At 30.7% G+C, this 23,759-nt stretch overlaps 1 protein-coding gene and 1 long non-coding RNA gene across 4 annotated transcripts; one reads left to right on the top strand and one right to left on the bottom strand.

Annotated features, from left to right (window-relative positions):
* Nucleotides 1-11,862: 11,862 nt before the first annotated feature.
* On the bottom strand, nucleotides 11,863-13,478 carry LOC111893595 (uncharacterized). Of its 3 annotated transcripts, XR_008225310.1 has the most exons (5): nucleotides 13,273-13,478; nucleotides 13,085-13,162; nucleotides 12,525-12,949; nucleotides 12,383-12,443; nucleotides 11,863-12,222 (listed from the first exon to the last, which is right to left on the bottom strand). It is a non-coding gene; the product is annotated as an uncharacterized LOC111893595 (long non-coding RNA). The 3 variants fall into 3 exon arrangements; XR_008225309.1 differs by having other exon boundaries at nucleotides 11,863-12,949; XR_002850912.3 differs by having other exon boundaries at nucleotides 11,863-12,636.
* Nucleotides 13,479-14,206: 728 nt separating this feature from the next.
* LOC111893590 (formin-like protein 13) lies at nucleotides 14,207-21,277 on the top strand. Its single transcript, XM_052766500.1, has 16 exons — nucleotides 14,207-14,270; nucleotides 14,791-15,491; nucleotides 15,566-15,811; nucleotides 16,302-17,018; nucleotides 17,101-17,172; nucleotides 17,260-17,358; nucleotides 17,434-17,475; nucleotides 17,573-17,653; nucleotides 17,735-17,785; nucleotides 17,891-17,972; nucleotides 19,296-19,390; nucleotides 19,464-19,535; nucleotides 19,622-19,735; nucleotides 20,214-20,285; nucleotides 20,359-20,425; nucleotides 20,519-21,277. Exons 1-16 carry the CDS (start codon nucleotides 14,207-14,209, stop codon nucleotides 20,707-20,709), a joined length of 2,766 nt encoding a protein of 921 aa, XP_052622460.1. The 3' UTR covers nucleotides 20,710-21,277.
* Nucleotides 21,278-23,759: the final 2,482 nt, after the last annotated feature.

Raw genomic sequence — 23,759 nt, 5'->3', positions numbered from 1 at the left:
TATGATCATGTTTATGTATTGACAATGACATCCCAATGTTTTAATATAAACAAAATCACTACAAACAAAATTATATTTAGGGGCACAAATATTTTTGTGCCACTATATATCGAAAATCTAGTAGCCCGCTCCTATTTCCTTGGAAATTCTAAATTCAAGTTGCTTGCTTTTATTTCCCCCTAATTTAGTAGTCGCTCACACAAAACTAAAAAAACAAAAAGACTGGTCTTGATCATATACCTTAATCTTCGTTCCATGACCTAGTTCTTTTCCCAAATTCTCATCGATCTCTACTCGTTTTCCATTCGTTCGTAAGAATATTTGGCGAGTTCTTACATCAGCTTCTCTCAACCATCTACGATCATCTGTTTATTTTTTGAGTTCCATTAGGGCTTGTTGTTAGAATACGAACAACCTGTGTTCCAATTAGGGCTTGTAGTTGGGTCCCTCCCCATTAAAATTAAGAAACGTAACTTGTTTATGCTCATGTATTTTCTAGTTTTTACTGATTGCATCACTGGGATCTACTTCTTTTCATCAATAGCATGAACTGCCCTATCTCTTTCAAATCCATAATATTTTACCGCCATTATTGCTTTCTGAGTTGAAATCCCTAGCTGTCATTGACGATTTAGAACTACTTCATTGAGTATCAGTAGCAATTTCTTACTTCCAGTAACCCTTGCATTTAGCAATAATGGAAGGCAGTAAACCCTAATTCTTATAGTTTAAGGCATACATTTAACCAAGTGATGACGGGTAAGTTTCTACTTCATGAACGTCAATGTATTTGATTCTTTAAAATTCGTTTTATAAATTGGACATCCTCCACATCAATGTTTCTGAGAGACTTTGTTTGAATTATGTTGTTTATGATTCTTTTGGTCATTCAAGTTAAATACATAAACTCAATTTTTTCAGAGTTTCATTTTCAATTATCATGTATCCATTCGAAATAATTTGAGTTCACTTCAAAAAGGTAGTTTACTTTCGATATGAGGTGATTGAACCCTACCTTTTGTCCTTTTAGTCCTCGATGTATGTTTTTCTTGTCTCTAGCTTAGACAAAAATCGATGTTAATTGGTTAAACGGGCTATAGAAGATGACACCTAATTTGTAATTTTTGGTCTTTATATATGAACCTACATGATGATGATTTTTTTTCAGCTTGTAGGTGGAGATATTGGATGATTTTTCTTCCACCCCATATTGAAACTAAACTGCCTTCTCGAGGTGCAATAAAATTATTTATCTTTTATATAAATTTTATAGAAAGTAAATATTATGTTAATATTTGTCATTCTTAATAACATCTGAAACCATTTGTGATTCTTAAATTCATGCACATAATGCTTTAATTCTTGATACTTGTATATATCATATTTTTTCTCAATGATCTATATCATGACACCTTTAGCTTTTTACATGCATTGAGTAGGCCATTAAGACTATTGGAAGTAATCTTTGAAGTTTTAGGGATCTGAATTTGTTAAAATATCATTTGGTATGTCTTGTTGTAGAATGTGGAGTATGTTCGACATGAGAGACAAACACTGTAAGCTTCAATTGTCTTATTTTCAACTGTGATTTGCAATGAAATTTCCCACATGATTTATGAGCAAAATAGTTTGTTCATTACATTCTGTTTGGCCTAGAATATTCTATTTATGTCTTATTCTAAATTGTAATAGTCTTACCAGGACAAACAAATGATTTTTATGATTTGTTTAATCAAGTAAACAATTCATAGCCTCCATCTTTTCAAAATTTATAATTATTTGCATTTTTTGTTGTGTTCTAATGTGTATATCATATTTTCCTTTAGTGAATATCTTCAAATGTGGGAAGCAATAAGATGGTTTAGGAAACACTAAAGTTAGCCTATGAGGAAGATTCTAAGTTGATCAAAGATAAATGAATAGCAACAGTACAAACTCTGCCTGGAACTGGTGTATGTTCACTTTTTCAAACTTCCAGAAGCATTTTCCCCCTGTTTCTCATATCTATATACTACTCCCTACTTGGTCTAAGTAAGTACATAAGATTTAATTAAAAGTTTAATTTAAAAGTTAGAATCTTGATTCACTATATCTTTTGTATCGATATACTTTGTCTTGCTTTTAATGTGAATGTTAGCCACCATAACATTTAGAGGGATGCTAATGTACCATGAAGAACATGTCATTAGTACCATACACAATGAAAAGGTTTTGACTTCGCCTCACAGATGGATGATGTGAAGTTATTATGTTTCTTTTGTTTTCTTAACTTGATTTGTTTTTTGTCATTTCAGAGATGTTTTAAGAGTTTTCCCTTTTAACCAAGCTACATAGGAGGAAGGATACAACATCATTAGCTATCTTAGTTCGATAGCATTATGTTTTGAGTACTAACATAACATTTAGACTGATTAATTTTTTTGAAGACATATGTGCTGTAAATATTGAGAATATTGTTGTTAGACAAGTTTGAATTAAAGTAACGACATTGTGTTTTCAATTTATTATCTGAATTGTTTTATTATTATTATTCTATTTAAAATTTAAAAAATTAGTACCAACTTTATTACTATAGTCTTTTTGTGTTAAAAAAATGTTGCAAAAAACATAAAAATAAAATTTATTTTAGCAGCTAAATAGTGGCATAAAAATTGTGCCACTAAAACCTAAACATGCTATAGTGGCATAATCTAAAAGTGCCACTAAAACCTAAAAAGGGTGCAACGACACAACGGAAAAGTGCTACTAAAGGCCTTTAGTGGGAGCACTTTTAGTGGTACATTTTTTTTGTGCTGCTGATTGCCTAGGGGGCCTTTAGTGACACTTTTTTTGGTTTTAGTGACACTTTTTCTATGCCACTAAATGTAATTTTATTTGTAGTGTACATTTCTTTGAAAATACTTTGATAATATCTTGATCATGTTTTCTAGGAACAAATTCTGCACTATTATTCTTTAAAATGGATACTTTGATTTTGATATAAAGCATAAACAAATCGGTCTTTTTTGGCCGTGAAAATGAGGATGTCACAGTTGGTATCAGAGCATTAGTTTAAGCAAACTAGGAATTTTAGGAAATTTCTAGACTTAAACTTAGAATGTTAAGCGATGATTGTGAGATGATTGTCTGCTATATTTAGGATGTATGCCTGAATAGACACAAGCACTAGCTTATTTAGGGGAGATGCCTAAATTACTTTTATGTGCTAAATGATTTATGTTATATGATGCCATGTAAGATTTATGATGCTATCGTTTGATCGGATGTGTGGTCTATTGCCGACCATATCTAAAAATTTTATGTGTTCAAATTTCTAAACGTTTAATTACGGTATTAGAACTGACATATTACTTTTCAGAGTGATAAGGAGATTTATATGTCTGTTGTAAACAAAGATTTCCCTATCTTAATTCTCATCGTTGTATACTGAACATATGCTAGAGTGTATAGATCGACATGGTGAGAACCTGCAGCGGATTAGGAAACACTAAAAGTTTGATGACTTGGATTGTTATAGCCATTTAATTTTAATGGGCATTAAGAAGAATTAGGGAAGAAATATGGGAAGAAGAAAGTTGGTTGTTGTTTTGGGTATCTTTTGTGTTTGGAAATTCAACCTCATGTGCTTGATTGTTTTGATCTTTTTTATTGTTCTTATGCGATATCTATTGCTACTTTGTTTGCTTGCATTTCGATGAAGATTGAAGTGTACATTTTTGGTAGATGGGAGATGATAAGATGGAGGGAGCTGAACTTGAAGATTTAGAAGATTGAAGACCACTCCGACTTGTGGAGTTGGAGGAAAATAATTTGTTGTTTTTATGCTTATTTTGTTATAAGGGCTAGCCTTTGGTTTTGGTACTTGTTAGATGTTTGAATTTTCATCATTTTTGGGATTTGTCCAAAAATGAATTAAACACTTGTAGTTTTGTTTCTTAGTTATTGTATTTTGACGGGGCTGTGACCTCTTTCCCAAAAAAAAAAATATGGGTATATTTGTCAATTCTAAGTATTTTTTTTTTAAAGTTTTGATACTCGATGAAAAGCAATAAAACATCATGGTTATGTTAACATCAAAAACATTATTAACATATTAGAGTAGATCAAACACTTTATCTCTACATATCTAAATCTTAAACTTTTGAACACTTTTAAATTCTCCTACCAAACACCAAGATTCATTGCTGCCACCACCGCCAGCCGCCACCACCGTCGATAGCCACCGCCTCCCCTGTCGTTGTCTCAAACCAACGGGGAGCTACCTTCTCCGCTTGTCGTTTCCGGTCGCGTGATTCCGAACGGTTTCTTTCTTTTTTGTTTTTTGCTTAAATCTGTTTAGATCTGAATGATTCTGGTGGGTTTTCCTTGTCTCCGGTGGTGTTCCTAGTCCAGAGATCAGATCTACAACCTACACCTTTAGATATGCCATCATCGACTAACTGCTGCTTGTTTCCACCGTTGTGACCACTGACCGCTGCCTGCTACCAACCACTCTTCTTTGTCGGAACAACTAGAAACACTACAAACTCTACTTCACTGGTGATAGATCAACGACATTGTCTTTTAGATCTAAGATCTACGACTCTAGATATAGTTCACCGTCATTATCCACTATGCAATTTGGAGCCTAAACTATCTTTGATTCTCATCTCCTCCAGATCTGTCGTGAACCACAACTAACGACTGTCGTTTCCATCTCTCACACCTGATCTATTCAGATCTGATCTAGATCTAAAATTTGGTTCTATTTCACATCGAATTTTGTTACTTTCTACCAACGAGATCACACTGTCGCACTGCTGTTGACCGCCATTACTACTGAAAACCACCACCACCATTGACCTTTTTTAAGGTGTTTGATGTACAAATCAAGTTAGATCTCATGTGTTGTGCTTATAGATCTGATGTGTGTTATGCATACAATGTGTTTGATAAATGTTTACCTTGTGTTCTCTTCTTTGATCAGCTAGAGAAATTTATAAATAAAATAACTAAAAACAATGTGCATAGAAGGCGTATGATGAAATGTCTCAATGAAAATATTGTATATTGAACTTGTGATAAATGTCTAAAGTAATCTATTAAGCTGTGAACGAACGTCGGAACTAGTATTTTTAAGTTATGACTTAATGTCTGAACTAATATCGAAAATATTGTATATTTAAGTTGTGAATGAGTGTCTGAAGTAATCTATTAAGCTGTAAATGGATATCAAAACTAGTATTTTTAAGTTGTGACTTGGTGTCTGAACTAATATTTTTAAGTTGTGACTTAGTATGTGAACTAGTCTTTTAAATTGTGAATATTGTTTTAATCTCTCGTTTTTTTTTACTTTTGTTAATCTTAGTTTTAAATGTATTATGTTATGATCGAAATCTGTTTACTTAGTTTTTTTATAATATTTTGCTCTCAATTTTAATCCCATCAATTTTACTCTTTGACTGTAGATGATTAAAAGGAAATATAAAATAGACGTAGCGATTTTAATCTTTTTTAGAGGCTTGTTGTATATGCCTATACTAGATTATGACCCGTATTAAACGCGGGGAACATAAATTAAATACATCTTACATTAATAGGTGGCATTGTCTTAGGTGAAATTTTAATAAAAAATGTTAGTTAGATTCATTTTTAGACTTTTTGAACCAAACTTATTAAATAAAAATATTTAATATTTATATTAGAGCAATTTGATTTTTCAATACAATAATTTTTAACATAAATGATCCACGTGATCTTTGTTTTATCACAACATAATGCTATTTCTTAATTAAAACATGTTGTATAGTAGCTTTATGAATTGACTTTGCCGGTGTACCAACCTCCATGCAGGATCACATGACTCTTTTCATATTGGCCCTGTAAAACCAAAAGCAACAATAAGTTGTTATATGTACCAACAACATTAAATTCTGCAAAGAAATTCGATAAACATTACAGTTTTAAGTACATTGTCATAACCATAAACATCAAATTCAGATATTTTAATTTGGTAAATTTATAAAGTATTTTTTCCTTATAAGAATTAAAATATGATTTTTCAGGTTATACACAATCACATATACATATCTTATGTTCAAAGGAATTATTACAAGAAAAAAAAACATGTTATGAATAAAAATATAATATTAGTTTCATAATTTGCAAAAGGTTAACACTAATAAATAATAATGAATTTTCACAAACATAGGTCAACATATTAAAAAAAATTAATATAAAGGATATAATTTTGTTTCTATAACTAAATGAATGAAACTAATATACTTAAGGCATATTGATTAATATTTTTCATGACCTCTCTACAGGAATACAATAATAAGAACAAAGTAAATACAATAAATTGTAGAAGAAGAAGGAGAACAAGATAAAGAAAGAACCTATTAAAAAGAATTATAGAATAAGACCGTTGAAGAAGAACAATGTAAATCATAGGACTCAATCCAAAATCGTAAGAAGAATAACTTCAATGTAATCGTATATATAGGTTGTTTTTTGATAAGGAAATCATTAACTTCCAAAAAAATGGGATCCTAAAATATTATCTTGGAGATTTTCGGTTATTCATCTACAAAAAATAATATCATTTATATTGAATCAAAATTTCAAATTAATTGACCTGCTTAATTAATGAGTTTTAAATTCAAAACCATTATCTCAAATTGATTTATTTTACGTGGGATATAGCGAGAGATACATTATAAATAATATTGACTTTATTTTTGACTCTTAAATGTTTTGCTAATTTAATAGGATTAGATTAGATTTTATAGGTTAATAACCAAATTATTGATATGCTTATTTAATGAGTTTTTTTTCAAAAAAAATTAAATAAAAACTAAACAGGTTTGAATTTTGAAGCCAGAAGCTATAAATAAGGGAGTTAAATTAGGAACAATGTTAATTAGAGAAACTAATATCTCGTATATAAATAGAATGATATGTTGTAATTGATAATGTAATTATTGAATTCAAAGATTCTATAATTAAATATAATTGTGTTTGAATTTTTCTTTGAAGAAGATGATGTCAGTAATCTAATCTAATGGTGGAAAACATAGGATTGAAATGCAATCAATGGTCCTAATTGCTTCATTGGTGAATTAAGAGTTCTCTTTTAATAATATTTAGATGGTGTCCTTTGTGTTTGATGTATGGTAGACAATAAAGAGGAATGCATCAGGCGACTCATTATTTAAGAATATATATGTTAATAGTTACAAGTATTTAGGTTAAAGGAACTTTGGGTTATAAAAATGTTTGCACGAGCTTTTGTTTACAAGAGCTTAAGGGGCTGTTTGAAATATTTGTTTTTATTTAATTTTTTTATAATTACTTACTAATTAATTTATTAATTAATAGGTAAACCTAAATATTCTAATAAATGATAACTCTTTTAAACGTAAATTATTTTTTTGATTTTTTTTACATAAATTGTTGTTTTGGATTTTTTATAATACAATTAACTCTTTGAAATATATAGTTAGAACTATTAAAAAAAAGGTTTGTTTATTATGTAGACTTTTACAATCTCAATTTTAGTTTGAATTGTGAATTAGAGTCCTGAATTGTTCTAATAAATTATGAATGAAAGTCTTGAAATGTTCTATTAAACAGTGAATTTGTATGGTGCACACAAGACGTTTGACAAATTACTTAAACAAAATCAAGTATGTTTTTAAGATGTAAATATTGTGAATGAGAGTCATAACCCGCTTTATTAAATTGTGATTTAAGGTATTGAAATGAAAGTTTTAAGTTGAGAATATTGTCGTGAATATATAATGTTTGTGTTTAATCTTTGAATTTATTATACTAAGCTATGAATTTTGTTTATTAAATTGTGACTTTACTGTATTATGCTGTGGATTTATTGTATTAAGTTGTAAATTAATTGTATTAAATTATGAATTAGTTCTATTAAGTTGTGAATTGACTGTATTACATTGTGGTTTTTTTATGAATTCTTTGTTTGCTTTTGAAATATGAGATGAAAGAAGCATTATACAAAAACATAATTTTATCTAAATTTAAATTAAGTATGTAAAATTTAAGTGTGAATATTTATATAAATAAACTTTAAAAGAAACATTAATTAACATATATATTTGAAGATATAAATGTAGGTTTTAAGTAGGGAATATGGATGTGAATGTATAATTTTTGTGTGTTAAACTTTAAATTTATTGTTTTGAGCTGTGAATTTTATGTATTAAACTGTGAATTAACTATTAAGAGTTATAATATGAAAATATAACTGTAAATTTATACTTTTTTTTTCTATTAAACTTTGAATTTATTGTAATAAGTTGTGAATTTTATATATTAAGCTGTGATGTTTGTATTTTTAATCTGTGAATTGCCTATATTAAGTTGTTAATTTTGTGTATTAAACTGTGATTTTTTTGTTTAAAGATTTAAATTGACTACATTAAGCTATGAATTAACTATATTGAGTTGTGAAATTTTAATGAATTTTGTGTTAAAATATGGATGATTTATATAAGAATGTTTGTATTAATTTTCTTGTAAATATTTTTAATTTTTGCATTATATAAATATATAAGAGTGTATTCGTTTATATAATTATTTTGCATTAAACTCATAATAAGTAAATTAATTGGTTTATTAAATTGTGAATATAGTATTTACCACGTCCGTTATTGATTTTGTATACATATATAACTTGGAAAGAAGGATGATTGCAACGTTGGCACATGTGGTTGGTGGTGGTGGTGATATAGTTTGAATTTCACTTCTTTGAATATATGAATTAGTGTATAATGAATTTTATTATGTTATGTTGTGAATTTTAGGTATTAAAATAAAAACGGACTATATTAATTTGTATATTTTATATAAATTTTGTGTTAAAATATAAATGAAGGAATGCATGAAAATATTAATCTGTGTATTAGTGAGTTAATATATTTATTAAACAGTGAATATGGTATATTAAACTGTTAATACCACATATAAACGATATAGTTTTTAAATAAATCTATAATTTAGAAAAAATAATTGAATTTATCAAGGTATAATTCTATTTTTTTTACTAAAATTTTATACATTTTCCTGGAAAAATAAAAAGTGTTGCCAAATACATGGGAGCTATAATGTTTGTTATATTAAATTGTGAATACTACTAGCAAAATGCCATTGAATTTAATTTTAGTTTGAGGACGGTCCGATAGTAGTTCGACGGCGGCCTGACGGTGGTTCGACAACAAGTGGAAAGTAATTTGTAAACTAGGGAGTTGAAAAGTTTGCATAATACAATATAAATGTTGGATTAGTTCAAAATGACTTTAGTGAAAATATTTTAAAAAATTGTTTTTAGGGATTTTAACTTGTTTGAGTTTTCATTTGAACCTCTCTCTCTTTATATATATATATATATATATATATATATATATATATATATATATATATATATATATATATATATATATGACATCATCTGATTATTCCTTCGGTTTTTGGGACAGGTCGAGCCAATTGAACCATCACATAGCCTTTCCGCAACCGGTCGAACCAACTGAACCATCACATAACCCTACCGCATAGCCTCACACTCAATTGGGTAAGAAATATTATATATATATATATATATATATATATATATATATATATATATATATATATATATATATATATATATATATATATATATATATATATATATATATATATATATATATATATATATACTAGTAGTGTACCCGTGTAAAGCGGCGGGGCGCGTAAGTTCTTTTGGTGATATGTTTGGTCATTGATTCATCCACCTCTACGCCCATTGATGCAAATGAAAAGTTGGTGTTGCACGCACGTATATTTTTCTAAACAATTTGCCTAATTTTCTTTTCGTGGTGAAAAGATTGTGTAATTCGTCAGGAATAGATGAGTTTGCAAATTTTGTCTTTCCACTCATGTAACAAAAGCCAACAGATTCAAATTGTAGTCGTTTTGCCCCACAATATCCGCATATGTCATTGAACTTCACCACAAGATGTTTTTTACGGATACCGGCAAAAACAAAAGTATATGGATCCTCCAGGACACTACCATATCGTGAAACCGATGGAGTGGCATTGCCATGGATACAACATTGTCGATCTATAGACATTTGATTCAAATAAAATATATAAATATAAGACTATTTGAATTACATAATTGAAGTATTAAGAAATAAATAAATACTAACTTGTTGATGTCAAAATTTGACTTATAAATTCATCTTGTACTGGTAGATTGACATTGCCTTCAACACCTCAAATTTTTTGATAAAATAATACATGTATTAATAGAAATTATTTACAAAATAATATTATTTATATTCTGTAGTTAAATGTAATATAAATAAATCTAAAATAATTAAACAAAATTATTAGCCAATATATATAATATTGTTCGGTAAAAATCAAATACTAACATATTGATTTTGAAATTTGAGTTATTAATTCATCACGTGGAGGTAGTATTACATCAGGCCGACTTTGAATACTTACGTATAATCAAAAATATCTCATTAAGAATGTAAATTATGGCATGTCTCAAATACTCCGTAAAAGATTATGGTTAAATGTAATGTTGTACAATTTAGATTTTCATTTGATAACTCCGGACATAGTTGGGTTGTTATTTCTATACCTGATTTGTTATGTTTCGTTTTGTCTTGCGTTGATAAAGGTTTCTATTATAAATCAACTTTCTTTGACCAAAATCCAATAAGCATGTAGGAGATGCATCGGTAATATCCATAAGACTCCTATTTACTGTATGCACATTTGACAAATATGTTGCGTTTTGACTATTTCCTTCACCATTAGCTATTCGTCTCATTTTGTTTTTCTTTTTTCGTCATTCATAACATGCCTTGTTATATGCTTTTCTTTTTTCTGCAACATTTTTTTATATGAAAAATGTATAACAATGAAATACTAATCACGATTGCAAATATGAAACATACCTTTTGTATTTTCTGCATCAATTTGGATAACATTATTATGTTTATTTTCTTTACCATCAAACCTCATTGCAAACTATACAACCCACAATATATATATATATATATATATATATATATATATATATATATATATATATATATATATATATATATATATATATATATATATATATACACACACTTTATTTTATCCATAACAAATTAAAAAATAACGATTATTCAAATATGAAATTTATTACAATATTAATTGTTCATTGATTGACTTGAAGTATTAATTGACCATTGATTGGGTTTACCTAACATATACAACATATGAAATTTATTGTTACATGAAATCTGTAAAATTGTTTATTTTAGTTTTTTTTTGAAGTTAAATATTATGATAACGACGGTAGGTTTTAATTGATAACACGTGGTTGGTAAATTATATATGTGCATATGGGTTGATTTTTATTTGAATAATATATAGATAGTATTGCTTCGTAATTTGTTTATTTATCATAATTATGAGATGCACGTAATCAAATATATAAGTTGTATTATTCTTTTGTGTTAAAAATAAAAATATATTATTCGATAAAAAGTATGTACATACTTTCATGTTAAAAATGAAAATATGTCATATTTTCGAGTTAAAAAAAAGTTGTGTAAAATATGTCATATAGCCCACGGTCTGAAAAGATGAAGGGACTGTTATACCCTTTGGAAGCAAGCAATTAAAATCTGTAATTTTTTGTATAAACATGATTCAGGACATTCCAAGATAAACTTTATTAATGGGTCACACTAAAAGCTAGTATATTCTAGAATAAGGTAATTGTAAATTTAGTTGGGAGTTTTAATGGTTAGAATGGATGTTGGATACCTTATTCATTTACCAATAACCGTAAAACAAAGCCAGCTTCCATCTCACAAGTTCAAATGGTGATCTTGTTACAAGTTCAAATGGTGATCTTGTTAAGAATGTAAGCTGGAATGATAATACCATAATTGCATGTGCATTTCATTGACTTTGAATAACACTTCCTAATGCATTATTACTTGTATAAAATGTTAAATTCCAGTTTATTCTAACCCCTCGGTAAATATTATCCTCTATGGATGCTTTCAAAATCACATATTTCAACCTCCTGCTGAATGTCCTTCCTCACCGTCACCACCCTTATGCCCAATCGGCATTATTAGTTTTCGACTTATAAACTGAGCAACTATATGGAAGTGTAAGCAATAAAGAATCCTCTTCGAGTTTCTCAAAGCTAAAGTTAACACAAACACATCATAAAAAGTGATAGTTACAGGAGATGGTTAAGATTTTAACAAAAATAGTCTTGGTAGAATTTAAACAAACGAAAATAAAATGCATTTTAAGATGGTTAGCTTAAAATTTTCATTGCCAAAATGATATCAAACTATTACCTTTCTGACTTTGAGAAGTAGCATACTCCTACCTCAAATTTAAACAACAATACACATAGATCTGCTGAAACATGCCATACCTCCAATTAAATGAAAAAAAAAAATACTCCAAAAAAAGACTTAAGAAAAGACTGTAACATACTTTCATCAATGGAGCCTGGTAAAGGTAACATCTTCTTTGACATTGTGCATCCAGCCTCAAGCAGTTTCCTCAACTCTCTTTCCCTCTGCAACTATTCCTTTAATATTTCCACCTTCAAAATATGATTTTTCCAGTCGATTTAAAGACAAAATTTAGAACGGCATGTAAAATGATAAAAATGTCACTTAGACTACACACAGGTTGTCTGCCAAAAAAAGAAGGTTCTATTCTTTAAGAAGAAAAACACTAACATGATGACATCAACATAACGTTAGCCCTATTTATATAGGAAATCTAAGATATAACTTACATACTTTCATCATTGTCTTATGTATTGCAGGCTTATCAAGATACTCTCTAGCTTTGAAAGTTGCATAAGGCGAATGATTAAAAAAGAAAATTACTAGTATGCATTGTTGCACCATCTATTTGATCAAAACAAAAGAAAATGATATCAAATTATTGAAAAAAACGATCGAGTTCCTGTAATTACTGAAATGGAAGATTGAGGTTTAGGGCTTAAAATATAGATAGGTTCGGGGCATGAAATCGTCGCTTACCTTGAATGGAGAGTGGTGGTTTATGTATATGATGTTTAGGTCTTGAAATCGTAACAACTTCAACCCAAAATCTATACCCTGCCAAACATAACCCAAAATCAACAAAAGCCGAACCAAAAATAAAGAGTGAGGTTTATAGCTTGAAATCAAGATCGAGAGGGAGGTTTAGGAGTGAAATCATTGCTTACCTTGAATATAGAGTTATGTTTTGAAATCGACTGAGGAGTGATGACTAAGATTCGATTCCTTTTTACCTAGGTATGGACTGATATGGGGAGAGGGTCTCATATATGACCTATTCAATTATTGAAAGGCCAATTCAAAGTGCTAATTATGAGGGTTTCTGAGTCAAAGGAAGAAAAGGATAGACTATGCATTCCAAGAGAAGAGAAGATGGGCGGGTCAAAAGCCCTACCATAGAAAATACATGCTTTGATTAATTGTACTTTATATTTTATGTTTTGTACGACTTCAAGAAACTATTATTTTATTAATCGTTACTTGTACAATTAACTTAATGGTTTGAACGTCTTAAAAAAATAATATTATTATATTCAATTTATTTATAGAAATAGTGAGATTTCTTTTATAAGATAGCAAAGATACTAGCTATAAATTGTTAACGTATCACATATGAATAATAAAATTTTAATATTATACTTAATTAATATGAATAATAAAATTTTAATTTAATACTTATAAATACCAATGGTAAACTCGGAGCTAACACATAGATCGATTAAAACGATGTTTGTGTTTGGTGTAGTTCGTCACGGAGACATATGTATTGCCATAAGGATGATGTCATACTTACAGAAATGGTCCTTATGGTTTTGTAGAATTTACAATTTCAGTGAAACTTTGCTTACTTCTGGTCCTCTCCAATCTCCATCTCACAGGTTTTATTTTTCCCAGAGAGTTCGGAATTTCAAACTGATTCCCAGTTTCCCACAACTCTCACCTCCTAAGATATCGGCACCTAAATAAAAGTTTGTTAGTTGTTACGAGTTACAAGGTAGACTGTTATTTTTACGTCCTCTCTCTCTCTGAAGCAAACAATTCCTTCGTGCCTGGGGAATTTATCCATATTGTTTCTAGAGCTTCAGAAATCAGTGAATTCGAATGGCGTTGTTTCGAAATAAGATGATGCCCGATGGAATTGTCGATGTCTTTGAAAGAATATACGGTAATTATTTACCCTTCTATGGAGTAATTAGTTTGATATGCGTATCTAATTATGTATGTAGTACGATTACCTTTTATGTTAAAACTTTTCTCCTTTTTTTTAATCATCACTTCACTTCTATCTAGTTTAAAGATGCTACTTCTAATTTGGGAGTCTGATGCATTAGGTAGTTGAATTTCCCGGACAAAAAAATTCTATGAATATTGATCTATCGTTCAGTTTTAATAGTGTCGGATTATGAAATTGTGGTATTATATTGAAGTGTGATTATTTGGACAAAATTAGTAACTGAAAGTGGTCTTGTATGGGGAAACCTTCTCAAGGTCATCATCTATCCTATTATAAGGTTTTTGTCTTAAACTTATGACATTTTCTAGTAGATATATTAGCGGCGAGCATCATGTGTGTATAACTCGGTGTTTGTAATGTGTGGTCAATTTCTTTGTAAGTTTGAATATATTCAAGATTAGAACTTGGTTTCTGTTTGATTTGATGACACGCGCGCCCATTTGGTGTATAGTCTTTGACTCCTGTTTCAGAACGGAAACCTGGGAACAAGAAGAATACAAACGCTACATGAGGAGAATCATAACTCAATTCAAAGAAATTAACCCTGAATTTTCACCTATGATTATGAATTTACGAGAAGGAAATACAATAAACAAGATCCACCAAGTTTTAGCAGACGACTATCTTACTATAATGGACTACCCTCGGGACTATGAAGGTTGCCCTGTGCTCACAATAAAAGTGATCCGCCATTTTCTAAAATCAAGTGAAAGCTGGCTCTCATTTAGACAACATAACATTGTGCTAATGCACAGTGAGCTTGGTGGTTGGCCTGTGTTGTCTTTCATGTTGGCTGCTCTTTTACTTGACAGAAAACATTTCACTTCTGAAAGTAGGGCTCTTGAGATGGTTCTCAAACAGGCCCCATCTCAGAAGTTACCCCTGATGACCGGATTGGATCCTACTGCTTCTCAGTTGAGGTACTTACAGTATGTGTCAAAGAGGAATGCTGATGAACAATGGCCTCCACCAGATAAAGCACTTAAATTAGCTTGTGTGATAATCAGAATGATTCCTGATTTTGATGGAAAAGGAGGTTGTTGCCCTGTATTTAGAATTTATGGACGAGATCCGTTGTTACAAATTGATAAAACCTCTAAACTTTTATTCTCAACCCCAAGGAGGAGTAAGAATGTCCAGTCTTACAATCAGGTAGGATATATCACTACAATGTTTCTAGGTTTACGTTTCTTATTCTGATAGATTATAATTTCCATGCATTTCAGGCACAAATTGAGCTCGTTAAAATTGATATTAATTGCGATATTCAAGGCGACGTTGTGCTGGAGTGTATTAACTTAAATGATGATCTGCTGAAAGAGACGATTATGTATCGTGCCATGTTCAACACTGCATTCCTCAGATCGAATACATTGATGCTGAATCGTGATGAAGTCGATATATCTTGGGATAAAAAGGATCAATTTCCTAAGGACTTCAAAGCTGAGGTACTTTTCTTCATGTTACTCCTAGTCACAGGACATACTATTTTTTAGGATTAATGAGATTATTGGGTAAGAAACCATCTGAAATCTTTTCAATAAGTTACTTAAGTTGTGTTCAATAGATCACTAAACATCAAAAATAATTTCATTGATCCTTTTTTCTAGCTAATATCACAAAAGAAAACCTTTCATATTTCTTTTCATTCATACTACTTGTGAACTATATATATATATATATATATATATATATATATATATATATATATATATATATATATATATATATATATATATATATATATATATATATAGAGAGAGAGAGAGAGAGAGAGAGAGAGAGTTAGGTTCAAATGTTTCTATTATCTATTGTGTGTGCATATATGATTAACCTAATCATATATATATATATATATATATATATATATATATATATATATATATATATATATATATATATATATATATATATATATATATATATATATATATATATAAAAGTAATTTTTATTGGATGAAGCTTCTTTTCTCCGAAATGGTCCCTGAAGCTTCTAAGATCCCAGTAGATTTGTCTTGTTTTGAAGAAGGGGGGGTCCCGGTAGAAGCATTTGGTAATGTTCACGAAATGTTTAGCAGTGTGGATTTGCATGTTCCTCCACCACCTCCTCCTCGTGGTGGTGGAGGAGGACCACAAACACCAAAACCACCAGCGCCGCCACCACCACTACATAAATCAGGTCCTTCACCTCCACCAGCACCACCCTCACCCAAAGCAAACCCAGCACCGCCACCACTACCACCACCTCCTTGTGGTGGTGGAGGAGGACTACAAACACCTAAACCATCAAAACCACCAGCGCCACCACCACCACTACATAAATCAGGTCCTTCACCACCACCAGCACCACCCCCACCCAAAGCAAACCCAGCACCGCCACCACCACTGCCTACTCCAGTTAATAGAATCAAACAAGCCGATGCAGGTCCACAAACTCCACCACCACCTCCAGGTTCAAAAGGAGGCGGTGTAACTGCTCCATCTCCACCACCTCCTATAAATAAACCGTGTGTTTTATCAATGACATCTGCGGTAAAAACTCAACCAGCAAAAAAGCTGAAGCCACCGGAGATTGATATGTCAGAACTTGAAACACTCTTGTTAGCATCAAATCCGAATTCTGACAAGGCATCAAAAACAAAATCCAAAGCATCTAATGAACCCAAAAAAGTACAACTGGTAATAATTTATTTTCCTTGTTTATTGCATGTGAAATCTTTGTATGGAAGGTTTGTTGATATTTCACACTTGTTGCGCGCAGATTGAGCATAGCCGGGCATATTACTGTGAAAGCATGCTTTCAAAGGTGAAGACACCATTGCCTGCATTGATGGTAAGCTGAAAACATTATGCAATTAATCACAAATTAGGTTTTCTGATAAATGTTTTTAATGGTTTAGTACGGTGTGAAACTTAACAGGAACATGTCCTTAATTTGGATGAATTAGCAATGGATGTTGATCAGGTGGATAAGCTTATAAAGTTCTGTCCTACAAAGGAGGAGATGGAACTACTTAAGGTGTATTTTTATTCTACATTACATTACATACCCATATCTTTTATTCATAGTATAACTTACATTTTATATGCTTAGGGCTATAAAGGAGAACCTGAGATGTTGGGCAAATGTGAACAGGTACATAGTACTTTTTTTTTTTTTTTTTTTTTTTTTTTTTTTTTAATAAATTTGGGGACCAAAATATAAAATTTTAATATCTGATTTCTTGTAACAGTTCTTCTTAGAGCTAATGAAAGTTCCACGTTGGGGAGCGAAACTCGTAGTTTTTTCATATATGATAAAATTTAGAGAGGAGGTCAGGAGATATTATTCTTCGCCTTTCTTGCTTTCATATGTTTACCTTATTCTAACTTTACTGTTCTTTTTACAAATTTAGGTTTTAGAACTTAGGGAAAGCATAAACATTGTATATTTATCAGTAGAACAGGCAAGTTATTAGTTATCTGTCACTTTAATTATGCAGTTATTTAGTGACAATAAGATCAAATTAAATTTTACTATTTTTTATAGATGTTGATGGTGATTATATCAGCTTATTAGTTCTGTAAAGTTGAGGAGAGTCATGCAGACAATTCTTTCTCTTGGGAATGCTTTGAACCAGGGAACTAAAAGAGGTGAGTTACTACCTAAGCAGTTATCGCGGTCCAAGTTTCAATAGCGGTCACATGCCGCTATTTGAAATCGCGGTTATTGCGGTGTTATAGCAGTGATATAGCGATTTTTTAATATTATGTATAATTTATATTATATATTTATACAAATTTTATATATTAGATTATTAATACTATATGGAATTAATATCATAAAAAATCATATAAAAACATACATAATCTATATATAATATTCTAATATAGTTATATGGAAACTAAAAAGTGTCAAAATGTCATTACAACTCAAGTCGTTCGTAGTTTCTAAGTACCGAAACAGACGAGAAAGGGAAGTTGTCATTTGTTGATTTGTAGTTTGTAATTAATTATATTTATTATTTGGACTTATTAAGACAAAAGGTGTAGTAGATTAGTTAAAAAAATAAAGATTTAATATTGAAATAACACACAATCGTTTTTTTCTTTGTCAAAGTAGCCCAATACGTACGAAATTGTAAAAGCAGGTGTAGCGTCGCTATAGCGCTGATGAGTTTCGCGGTAAATAGCGGTCAATAGCACCGCTAATAGCGTCACCGCTATTTGTAAACGCTATTTCAAAATAGCGGTTTAGTAACACCGCAAAACGCTATAGCGTCGCTATAGCGCGCTATTGATACCATAGGTTACTACTATTAGTTTTATTTTATTTATTTTTGAGTAAATTACACGAATCGTCCCTGGTCCAAATGCTCAATTGTACGTTTAGTCTCTGTTTTCAAAAATTAACTCAGACTGTCCCTTATATTGTTAAAATTTGCACGTTTCGTCCCTGCTAAGGATGATATGACTATAATACCCTTTCTATTTCTTTTTCTTTTATTTTTCATTTGTTTATAATCTAACTATTATATTTTATTAATTATGATTTTTCTAGAAAATGAAAAAGTCCCTAATACCACCCCCACTAGCTCACCTTCCAGATACACTCTCTCACTCTCAACTTTTTCTTCTTCATCTCCGGCAAGATCGCCGGCGCCGCATCAGCCGGTTGCCACCCCTTCTCCCGCCGGAAACCACCATCACAAAACCAATATTCTTTTTTTTTGTTTCCCTACATCTTTCATTCTACCTAAACAGGCTGCCACCACTTCTTCTATCAGTGCTCCACCACCCATACACCATTTGTGCTGTGCAAACCACTGAAGACACCGTCCTCTGCCACCGTCTCCCTCTTTCTCACCATTCCCAAACAACCACCAAAAACCCTATCAGATCCAACACCAAACGCAATATCCTAGATTTTTTTTTTTTTTTTTGAAATGGCAAACTAACTAATTATTTTGGTTTTAGGTGCTGCGGTTGGGTTCAGATTGGACAGCCTATTAAAACTTAATGAAACACGTGCCAAGAGCAATAAAATGACTCTCATGCATTATCTTTGTAAGGTAAGGCTTTTTATTTATTTAGTTGTGTTTCTTTCACTTTGTTTATGGTGCATATCTTTGCTGTATATGTTAGGTGCTTGTAGACAAACTACCTGAACTCCTAGACTTTTCCAAGGAACTTGGCAGCTTGGAGCCTGCATCAAAGGTTTTGTGAAATTCATGTATATTTATTTATTTTAATTAAAGTTGCTTTAGTTTTTTTTATTTATTAAAATGATATGTTTATTTCAGATACGGATAAAAATCATGGCAGAAGAGATGCACACGATTTCAAAAGGATTAGAGAAAGTAGTCCAAGAAAAGAAATTGTGTAAAAAAGATGGTGTGTCTAAAAAATTTCGGAAGGTATGCACATAAAGTTGATAAGAGCCATAAATGGAACCAATCAAAGGAATTATAATTTGAGGGAATTGGAATAGCAAGGAATTGCAGTCTATCTATCATGAGTTGGTAGGAAATGGAATGGAATTCAATGATAAAAAAATTAAAAATTGATTATATTTTGCATTTTTACTTAAAATATAGTTTTTTTTTATATATAAATATATGGAATTGGATCCTCGGAACTGTATTCCATCTATTTGGCAACCAAACATGTCATGCAATTTTCTTATTTTTCCTTTTAATTTATTTTTTTATAAATTTTTTCTTAATTAATAGTTAGATGTTATATTTATAAAATAAATAAATAAAATATGCTCAGATATTTATATGTATATTTCTTATTTTATTTTTTATAAAAGAGTTGGGTTGGATTTAGTTGTGAATGAGAGTCTTACTTTAACTTTAACGTAAATGTTTTATTTTGGTTTTCCGTGTTCAGTCTCTGAAAAAGTTTCTTGCTTCTGCGGAACCTGAAGTGAAGTCCCTGGAGACCCCACTTTTCTCAAAGTTGGTAGGTATAAAAAATCCTGTAAATATAAAAATTGCTACAAGTATCCCAGTTTTTAACATTGCACTTTACACAGGGTAAAAGTGTGGATGCGTTAATTATTTACTTTGGAGAAGACCCTAAAGAATGCCGGTATGAAAAAGGTAAATCAATTATCAGAACAATTTACGTTCATGATCAAATATTCATTTGTTACAAATTGATTTCCAGTTTTTAAGTTGTGATATTGTTTTCAGTTGTTGACACTTTGCTTAAGTTTGTGAGAATGTTTAATCAAGCCCATGCTGAAAACTGCAAGCAAATAGAGGCGAAGAATGTTGCAGAAAAGAAGGCGGCACAGAAAGCAGCCGAACAAGAAATATTAAAGGCAGATGAAAAAAAAAGTCAAAAGTACAAAATCATTCGAAAATGGAGTCAGAATCAATAAGAAATAAAACGGCTATAGAAAGTGCTGAATACTTTTTTTGCTTTTTCCCTTTCTATATAATCAAAAATTGGTGGAAAAATAGAAGCCGCTTCCTGGTTGCAGCTGCTGGTGTGTGTGTTCCAGCCTTCTTTGATGAAAAAAATGGTAATGATCTGTTGGTTGATGAAGAAGAAGAGTTCGCATGGTGAATTTCTGCAGTGTGAAGTTTTTAGTTGCAACTGATTGTGCTGGAGGATCACCAGAGTGAAGGTTAGTCATGATCATCAAACTTCTATCAAGAATTTGAGAAGATTTTATTTCGATGTTTTTCCATTTAATTTTATGATGAATTTGACATATTAGTGCTGCAACTGACAGCAAAACGTAAATTTTTTTGTAATAATTTAGTGTGATGGCATCCTAGCTAGGTCTCACTGATTTTGCGGAAAACTGCAGTTAAATCTCTTAGATTTTGTAGTTCTTTTATGGAACATGAGATTTCAGATTAATAATTGACCACCACTGACATTTTTGGGGAACTAGTTTATACACGTTATGTTAGTTTATACAAATGATGATTGATGTAACATCTGCCGCACATACGCATCAAGATATTTCTGCTTTAGGCTACCAGGCGCAGAAGGACTTCCACCCTCGGCCATGGGATTATTTACATCTAACACGCTTAATTATAAAGTTTTTTTTTTTATGTGATCGATTGTCTCTTGCTTTTAAAATGTGTCTTTGTAGGAGATGTATCCACAACATTATAAGGAATGCTTGTCTCCCCACTTTAGCCAATGTGGAAATGGTTTTACACTCTCATCCACCCCCATTCAGAATCCAACATTCTCTCTAACACACTTAATGATACCGATTTTGTAACATTCTATTCTTTTGCTTTAAAGTAGCAACGTTTAAAAAGTTTTTAGTATCATCAATATACATGTTAACCACGTACATTGTCGAATAGTTGCAATTGTGAAAAAGAGTGATTGTTGGAAAACTAATAAAAGTATAAACTCTCATGCTAGTATCAGACAACTTAAATATGATATAAGTTTTAATGTCTTAGATGCATGTATTAAGATATTGTCCGTTTTAGGCTACTCGCCATGAGGACTTCCTAGGGTTCAATACATCTAGCACTACTCTCAAGTCTCACCTCATGGGCATGATTAATTGTTGGATTCTTATGGGATCTGTTGTCAACATTATGTTAGCTAAATTGTGGCAAAGCTTTGACTAAGGGTGTCTTTTTTCTTTTCTTTTTTGCCATGTTGTGGATGCCAATACATTTGTATTCGATGACTGCATCCCCTTACGAGACATCAAAGATCTTGAGGGCTTGATGATTGAATATTATTAGCAATTGCACACATATTTATTAGTCGTATTTGTATGTATGTAAGTATGTTGAAGTACATAATGAATTATCCATAGTTATAACTAGTATTCTAAAAAAATTTGAAATCTTGGGTATTTTGGTTTTGAATGTGCAAAGGTTTCTTATCCTCTTATTGTTAAACTTCTAATATTATAAATTTCCTAACTTGGGTGAGTTTAGCATATAGTCTAAGTTGAGGTATCGTTTGGGTACAAGTAGGATAATTATGAGTGTCTTAAGCCTATAGGGTTTAGTCTCTCATTTCGGAGAAGAAAAGAAGGAAGTCCCTATTTATAAATCCAATCTTGAATTTGAGGTGCTATTTTATGGTTGATATCGTACACCAATTCCATTCAAGCTGCCATCTCAACCATCTAATTAAGGTATCTGTCTATGATTTGAAGGTTTGAGCTCCATCAATAGAGGATCACCCTGATTTATCTTCCTAATTCGAAATTGATGGACTATTTGATAACCGTTGGTGTTTAGATATGGATTCTACTGTTTCGTATCCATTCTATTGAAGAAATCCTTGGCAAAATGGTTATTTATATGATTTAAGAGCTTAGATTAATGAATATGATGCTTATCAATTACTCTATTAATTAATCTTAAAAGGCATGTTAACGAGAATGAATTTATATGTTTGAACAATGATTTGAACTCAATGAATCCGCTCTAGGTCATTAATAATCATTATACAAGTTTTAGAATAAAGTTGGTAGAAACCAATAGGAAACTTTTTAGTTTTTACAAGATTTTGTTGCCCATGACCCATTAAACGGTCATGTAAACCGATGAGCTAGCTTTACTAGTAGAAAACTATTATCGTTGTGGATGCCAACACATTTCTAGTAGTGTTATAAGTTGACCACATCGATCACCTAATAAATATCATCATGTGGATTACTAGACACATTTCATTCTCTCAAAAATATCATCATGCCAACACAACCTTATAACCTAAAAAATGGTAAGAAATTCGATGCCAAAACCATAATAGCAATGTAGTTTAGTTTAATATAAGAACATAATAGCGATTTACTTTAGTGTATTATAAGAACATAATACTAATGTATTTTCGTTTATTATAGAAATATACTTTACTTTATAATTTTAGCAATATACTTAACTCGCTAGTACAAAAAAGGATTTTGTCCATGCAAAAACCCCATGAATATTTCATTCAATATGTAAGGAAAGGTCGCTTCATTAATGAAAAGTTATGGGGGTATGGTCATAATAGGTCCCTTGTATGACATGTGTCGTTTAATTGTGAGTATAAAATTATAACTCATGAAAACCCGTTGTTATAAGTCAAACCTGTCATTGTATGGTAACGAGTTTTTGGACATGTATTTATCTTATTTTGATAACCGTCATTGATAATACATTTATAGTCACTTTTAATTTATTTTATATGACTGTTGTGCACATTTACTCACTCACAAGCAATTAAACGGTAACCATAAAATAGTTATAGTCATGTTCTATTTCTTTTATTATGACTATTGTACTGACATTTTTAGTATTATATCGTGATTATTGTGTACATTTATTCACTCACAAGTTATTAAACTGTAACGTCCTAATTTTTTTTACTTTTTAAAACAACATAGGTTTAACTAAAAATCATAACTTTTATTAAATAAAGTTTCAAAACCACCCCCAAGATAAATGTATT

Source organism: Lactuca sativa, chromosome 8 (genome assembly GCF_002870075.4).
Source record: "Lactuca sativa cultivar Salinas chromosome 8, Lsat_Salinas_v11, whole genome shotgun sequence".
NCBI classification, from domain to species: domain Eukaryota; kingdom Viridiplantae; phylum Streptophyta; class Magnoliopsida; order Asterales; family Asteraceae; genus Lactuca; species Lactuca sativa.
Note: the sequence above shows the minus strand (reverse complement) of the source record. Positions and strands in the feature narration are given on the sequence as shown.